General features: G+C 36.3%; 1 protein-coding gene across 1 annotated transcript; it reads left to right on the forward strand.

Annotated features, from left to right (window-relative positions):
- The first annotated feature begins 4,161 nt into the window (after positions 1-4,161).
- LOC113286872 (3-ketoacyl-CoA synthase 4-like) lies at positions 4,162-6,058 on the forward strand. Its single transcript, XM_026535505.1, has one exon. The coding sequence runs from the start codon at positions 4,302-4,304 to the stop codon at positions 5,847-5,849; it is 1,548 nt and encodes a 515-aa protein (XP_026391290.1). The 5' UTR covers positions 4,162-4,301; the 3' UTR covers positions 5,850-6,058.
- Positions 6,059-7,502: the final 1,444 nt, after the last annotated feature.

Genomic DNA, 7,502 nt, shown 5'->3' on the forward strand with positions numbered 1-7,502 from the left:
CCCTTGAGACTAAGTTAGGATTATGAACTTTACTATTCAAGACACATTATAACAGTTTCAAAAATAAGAATTCAAGACACAGAGAAGGGAGCCATAAATCTGTAACGCATGCAACAAATGATAATATAAGCATATCATTCGCATTTTAAACCATTTCGAACAGTTTATGGATAAAGAAAAATCATATGTGAATATAAGGAGGTGAAAAAGACATTAAGAAAAGAAAGATATTTCCACCTTGAGAGAATCGATCTTGTAAAGTGATAATCCTTTTTGGTATAATGCTTCTACCAACCGATCTCGTGTTTAGTCACTGCCTCCCAGTTCTTTACATAATTCACATAACCACGAGTACAATTATTAACTTTAATAATATATGATAATTAGAATCTATATAAAACTTCTTTATTGTAGCCATACTGGCTGTCATTCGAGTAATGAATTCACTGCAATCGTATGCTGGTATCGGACCAAACTTGATTCAAGGTATTAATCAGAATTGGATTCATTAACTCGAATAGATCAATAATGGAACTTGGTTTTTTAAGTGATAAAATGATAAGAGGTACAAAGAGACTCGCAGTGAACTCAACTTCTATGTGATTCTTATCTTTGTAAAGACTTGTAACCTGAGCAACGTAGTGAAACCATCAGATAATTCTGCCAAGTTCAAGATAGTAAAACCATAACTAGATGATATCGCGACAGACCTAATATACCCAGAAGCTGAATTGTTGATGAACTTCGTGCACAAGGAGACCTAGCATAATCTTCAAAGTACTACATGTACGTAAATCCGAATAAAGCTAGCTAATTCTCATTCTAAATAAAGTAACTTCAACTACCACAATCATTATAAATAAAGTAACTTAAACTACCCATAAATCCAAATAAAGCTAGCTAATTTTCATGGCTAAAGACAAAGAAGATGAAAGAATCAAAAGACTCAATTAAAATGTAATACATGCTGATAAAGTTGCGAGAGAACACTACAAAGGTTGGAAAGATTATCAGAACAAGTCCAATCATGTTGTAGGCTGTTCACAGAGAACTGGCAATCTTTTATGCCCTTTCTCCATCAGCATCAAGCAGCACCATAAACAACTTCATCCATAAACAACTTCATACATCACCATCATCATCGGATACCACCAATTTTCCCACTCCTATTAACTCCATATCAACTCCATCATCTTCACAACCCGTAACCCTAACTGTGGACTCAAAATTGGGTAACCCCAATCTCCTAAACCCATTAGAACTACCATTCATGCTTCAATCACCTCCAGTGATCTACAAATTCAACACTAGCAAGGTTGTATTATTCTCTGTTACGAAATTCATAATCATAAACACAATTCCTCAATTACTTGTTGATTTAACTCAAACCCTATCTTAAATTTCTTCTTCTCCATCATCGATGTCATCTTCTCATCTTGATTTCTTGGCATCACAACAAACCCATCTACGATTCCATCACAACATCTCCTTCCCATCTCTCTCTTCTTTAAAATCGAACCAGAACAGAACCCTAGTTCTTGGATTTCATTTTCTATCCAAAACCTCGTCTGATTCATCCACCTTGCTGCCGATTTTAAACTCGAATTGAACCCAATATTCCAGACAACGACCATTAGGTTTTAGGTTTTGGGAATCTGCGGACATAAAGATATTTCTAGGGCTTCGAAAGAAAAGAAGGAAAAGGATTTGGGGGGTTATGATGTTGATGATAATGACGGTGGTGGTAGCAGAAAGAGGAAGAATGAACTTTATTGGTAGGGTTTCACTGGGAGAACCAGAAAGAGTTTCACAGATGAAACCAGAAAGAGAGAATGAGGCAGATAATGAATAGATGATCGATAATAATCGAGATAAGAGAAGCGAGTCAGAATCCCTAGTGTCTGAATGAGCTGAATAGTGAGTCAGTTTAAAGTGTAGGAAGCCACACTAGTTTTTCGCACGCGTACAAGTGGGTTTAGTTGCGAATTGCAACAGAGTGTAACAGTTGTGAGTTTCATAACTGTTTAAAACTGTTGCGAATTTTTTGCAATTGAATCTAGCAACTGAAAATTCTCAACAGCTTATAAGTTGTTGCTAATCTGAGTTACTAATCCCATAATTTGGTGTAGTGACATTATACTTGTAGAAATTGCTTTGACAAAAGCATGGTTCATATGGAAGGAGAGATGTAATCTAGTTTTCAAGAACAAACATCAGACAAGTGTTCAATTAGGTACTGAAATTCAAAGACACTTAGAACTCTGGTATAAGGATCATCCCTTACTAAATCAAGTTAAAATAGAAAGAGATAAGAATCTTATCTGGAATCCCCCAAAGAGATCTCAACTGGAACTAAATATCGATGCATCCTGGATCTCTGCTAATTTTCCAGCAGGTTTCTCTTTAATTCTTAGAAATGATGCAGGAATTCTTGAACAAGGAAGAGCAGGAGCATTCACAGCCTCTACCCCTAAAGAAGCGGAAGCACTAGGACTGTTGCAAGGAGCTAAATGGGCGACATAAATTGGATTGTCCAACTTTTTAATAGAAGGAGATTGCAAGAACTTTTTTGATTACCTTAATGGAAAAGAATCTCTTCTAGAATGGCAGAACATAACCATCTTAGATGAAACTATCAATGAACTCAAGTCTTGTAATAACTTTTTGGGATTTTATTTTGTACCGAGAACGGCTAAAAATGTAGCTGACTTAATGGCCAAAGAAGCCAAAAACTTCAGTTCTCATCTTAATTGGAGGAAAGAATCTCCAGAATTTCTTAGAGTAGCGTTAGAAGTAGATAAATCAAATGTTAGGGTTAATCCCTCCGGCTCAACATTAGATGGCTCTACTCACCAAGTTGTAAGGATTACTAACTCCCCAAATTAGTCTTTTGAATGCATTTTAACTAACAAAAAAAAGAAAAAAGGTCAAGCTTTACATATCAATTACTTACAAGATTCACCGTTCAATTTATAGCGGTTGGTGTGCATTACTAGAAATACAAATTGTATGTCTTCCTAATTAATTGTGTGGAAACAATTCGACAATCATTGACACATCCACTGGTTTCTCGTTTCTCTTGCAAACATTGCAAAAAATGTTGTGCTAAAAACGCATATTCAACAAGGCTTCCACATTATGGATAGCTATTCATGATTAAAATATAAGCTCTACAAATAGCCGAATCTCTTTTTTTGAGCATACTTAGGACCACCAATACGAATTCTACTGGCCATTTTTCTGAGATTAGCAAAAAAGAAAACAAAGTGAAATAAAGAAGAAAAGGAATTAGATGAAGGAGTTCAATTGGTGTGATTTTCCAAGTGAAAATGGTTAAATTTACAGATGAAGTACTTAAAAGTTGCTGTGGAAACTAGTCTTTATCTTCCCAGTGACAGGTCGATTACCTCAACTTGAGCTGATCATCACATCCTAGCCTTTGCCGATTGGCTAAGGTCCAACCACACGTCTCAAGCTGAACCGATCCGATCCACTTGATACGGGATGGGCAAATGTTCACATTTGCCACTTGGCCTGCTTCGCTGTGGATGGGAATGGACAAATTTACTTACTTGCCCACCCCACTGGACTTGCTCTCAGTAAAGTTTCTGTTCTAAACCTAATTGTCCGAAGCCAAATCTATCTATTCATTAGTAAAGTCCTAACATAGGGGAAAAAAGATTTGGCAGTTTTTTCTCTTGGTCTTGTGAGTTGCAAAGTCTTGATTAAAGAAATCACAGTGTAGGAATATTCTCGAGTCCCATTTCTCTTTCCCGTTGGTGGATTTTTAATAATTCATATCAACCATCCATCCCCTATGGCTATGTGCGTCCCAACTTCCAAACGCATGGCTTTCTGTTTTCGTATACTTAACTTTTCTTTAAGATTTGAACTGAAATCATCAAAATATGCTATCAAATTAGGAAGTGTCTGGATATTCACACATTCGCTATATGGATAAATCATAATTTAGAGGTTTTTAACCCTTGAAAGTCTGTTAATTGACCTTTGACAAACTATTGCCGATCTGTTAATCATCCCTAATGACCCTAATAACCCTTGAATGTTCGTTGGTCATGCTAGCTTTCATCTAATTTCTCATTTATCCTGCATAAGTAGCCTGCTGCATGTAAGGGAGCAAAGCAAAAAATGCAATCTCTAATAATTTTTTTGAACTACGTACATTTCATACTTATGCTAGCAATTCCCATTCTACTATTTTGATCGGAAACAATTATCATTCTCTCGCAAAAAATTTGTCGGATAGAGTAGACTAGAAATTCTACATAGTTGAAAACAACATGGCATTAGGTGACGACGGAGATGCTGTTACTTCCAAGATGAAGCAAAAGAGTAAGAGATTACCAGATTTCTTACAGAGCGTGAATTTGAAATATGTCAAGCTGGGTTATCATTACTTGATTTCCCATCTCTTCAGTCTATTTCTTATACCTATTTTCATACTTCTCACTGCTGAAGCTATGCAAATCAACCCTACGGATGTGTATGAGCTTTGGCATCATTACCTCAGGTACAATATCGTCAGCGTAGTAACTTCCGGGGTTTTCATTGTTATGGGTTTGACCATTTACATAATGTCTCGGCCTCGCCCCGTCTACCTTGTCGATTATGCCTGTTATCGCCCACCATCTCGCTTTCAAGTTTCAACCCATCAGTTCCTTGAGCGTTCTCAAAATCATTACGGTGAACTCGATGAATCTTTAATGGAGTTTCAACGTAAGATTGTAAAGCTGTCTGGACTTGGTGACGAGACTTATTTTCCTGAAGGATTTCACAACAGCACATCTTCACCACCTACATATACAATAGCCTTGGCGAGGGAAGAGACAGAGCAAGTGATGTTTGGTGCATTGGACATTCTATTTTCTACTACATCTGTGAAGCCCAAAGACATCGGAATTCTTGTTGTGAATTGTAGTTTATTTAATCCGACTCCATCGCTCTCCGCCATGATCGTCAACAAATACAAACTTAGAAGTAACATCAAGAGCTTCAATTTAGGTGGGATGGGTTGCAGCGCTGGAGTAATTTCAGTCGATCTTGCAAAAGACTTACTTCAGGTTCATCGAAACACCTATGCGATTGTCGTGAGCACAGAGAATATTACCCATGGCGCCTATCCTGGAAGCAAGAAATCCATGATGTTATCTAATTGTCTATTCCGTGTAGGTGGTGCTGCGATGCTTCTTTCCAACAAATCTAAAGACAAACGAATAGCAAAGTACAAGCTGGTTCATGTGGTGAGAACCCACCGCGGGTCGGATGATAAGGCTTTTAAATGTGTTTATCAGGATCAGGATGAAGCTGGTATAATAGGCGTTTCATTGTCCAGAGATGTCATGGCAACTGCAGGAGATGCCCTTAAGATCAATATCACTACTTTGGGTCCCTTAGTCCTTCCGATAAGCGAACAACTTTTCTTTTTAACTACTCTAGTTATCAAGAAGTTGTTCAACCCTAAAGTGAATCCTTGTATACCAGATTTCAAACTTGCATTTGAGCATTTCTGTATACATGCTGGAGGAAGAGGAGTGATCGATGAAATGGAAAAGAACTTGGATTTATCACCAATTCATGTGGAGGCTTCTCGTTCGACGCTTCATCGGTTTGGGAACACATCATCAAGTTCAATTTGGTATGAGTTGGCCTATATTGAAGCCAAAGGAAGGATGCGCAAGAATGACCGTGTCTGGCAGATTGCATTAGGGAGTGGTTTTAAGTGTAACAGTGCAGTATGGGTTGCTCTAAAGAATGTGAAACCCTCTACTAATAAGTGTAGTCCATGGAGAGATTGTATTGACAAGTACCCTGTTCAAACATTTCAGTAAATTACTTCGTAAGTGTTGAGATGTAGTGCATGAAACTTGTGGAATGGTGCCCCAGTCGTATTCCCCCGTCTTTAGGAATTTATTGTATTTTGAGTCCTGTCAGATAAGTACTATCAGTTAGGTAACTTGTGGGTGCTTAGTGTGTTTACTGGTTAAGTGAAGCTAAAGTAGGCGTTTGTTATTTTCTAGTCTATTCAAATTGATATTCAGTTGCATTTTATGTACTCAGATTTATTTGATCAAATAATTGTTATTTTCCAGGAGTTTGTCAAATAATTTTTGAGTTTATAACTATTTTCCTTGTTCTTCAAAGTAATTTCAGAGTGAAAAAGGGTATGCGTGATAATTAATGAATATATAAGTTCTTATGAGTTGATTTTACTGCAGGAACTTTGCTATAAAAATAGTCTAATAGTGTTCCAATGTCTAGTATTGCGGATACTGTAGGATCTCCTATTTTCTCCGTCTCCGATCGAAATCATGTTATCAGGATGACGGTTAGCTCAGTAGTGGGGCTGGTCTAGGTGGCCAAGGAGTGTACAATACGCACGTGACATTCTCTTTTAGGTGTACAAAAATATCAACAAATTACAGACATATGTCGTCATATTAAAGTTAAGAATTAATTACTGCTCTCTCTCCTCTCTCCAAAATTCTTTTTTTTCTTCTTCTTTCCAAGTATGCAGTAATCCTCTTAAGATAAGCTTGGGATCTTATCAGGATTATGAGTTAGGGAATATAATGGGATCAAATAACTTAGATGTTTTTGATAGATCTTTTAATTTTTGAGTTCTTTTTTTTTATTTATCTTTGATTTTTTTCTTTGTTTGGAGAGTATTGGTTGTGATCCTTTTCTCTTTATCTTTTTTTTTCTTTGGATCTGTTGATTATGGTATTTTTGTCTCTTTTTGCCGTGGATTCTCTTTTATTCTTCTCTTTGGTTGGATTCTATTGTCTCTCCTCAAACTTCTTTTCTTCTTTCTAGATCTATATTTCTTATGTCTCTTCTCTCTTTATCTCTTTAGGTGTTCTCTTTTCGTCTTGATCTATCTTTCTGCATTTTGTTGTGGTTTGATCTTCCACTCTCTTCTTCTTAGGTCTTTGTCTCTTTTTCTTTGAATTTTTGATGTCCGATTATTTTTTCCTCTCTTAGTCGTAACCTGAAATCAATCTAAAAAAAAAAAAAACTATATGAAACAATCTCCCTGATCTAATGGAAAATTTTTAATATCTTTGCTAAAGTCTTCAAATGAAAAACCCTCCTTTCTCCTCTTCTCTGATGTTTTCTAATAGTTTAAAATGAATTTCAAAATGGTGACTATCATGATTATTCTCCCTATTTCCGGATCTACATTTAGTTTATCTCCCTTTCTTCTGGCTCTTCCATTTCTCTAAAAAATTTCCTTTAACCTTTCAATTATTGTTGCCTTTCCTGGATCTTCCTGATTCTGGACCGGAAAAAGATATATTTGAGGGTCTCTAATAGTTGTTTCTCCTCTCTATTTAAAAAATCTCTAATTAAAGTTGGCCTTATATTCTTCTTAAATGGTCATGTTTAAATTTTACTGTGAACACGGATGGGGATTGTTTTATCTTGGATTTTTTTTCTTTGGGATTGTCTTCTTTAATAGAGCTTGAATAAAATAGATATGT

This window comes from Papaver somniferum, chromosome 6 (assembly GCF_003573695.1).
Source record: "Papaver somniferum cultivar HN1 chromosome 6, ASM357369v1, whole genome shotgun sequence".
NCBI lineage: Eukaryota > Viridiplantae > Streptophyta > Magnoliopsida > Ranunculales > Papaveraceae > Papaver > Papaver somniferum.

Bases quoted from the DNA above. Each gene is read 5' to 3' on its own strand.
- LOC113286872 (XM_026535505.1), top strand. From the start codon at position 4,302: ATGGCATTAGGTGACGACGGAGATGCTGTTACTTCCAAGATGAAGCAA.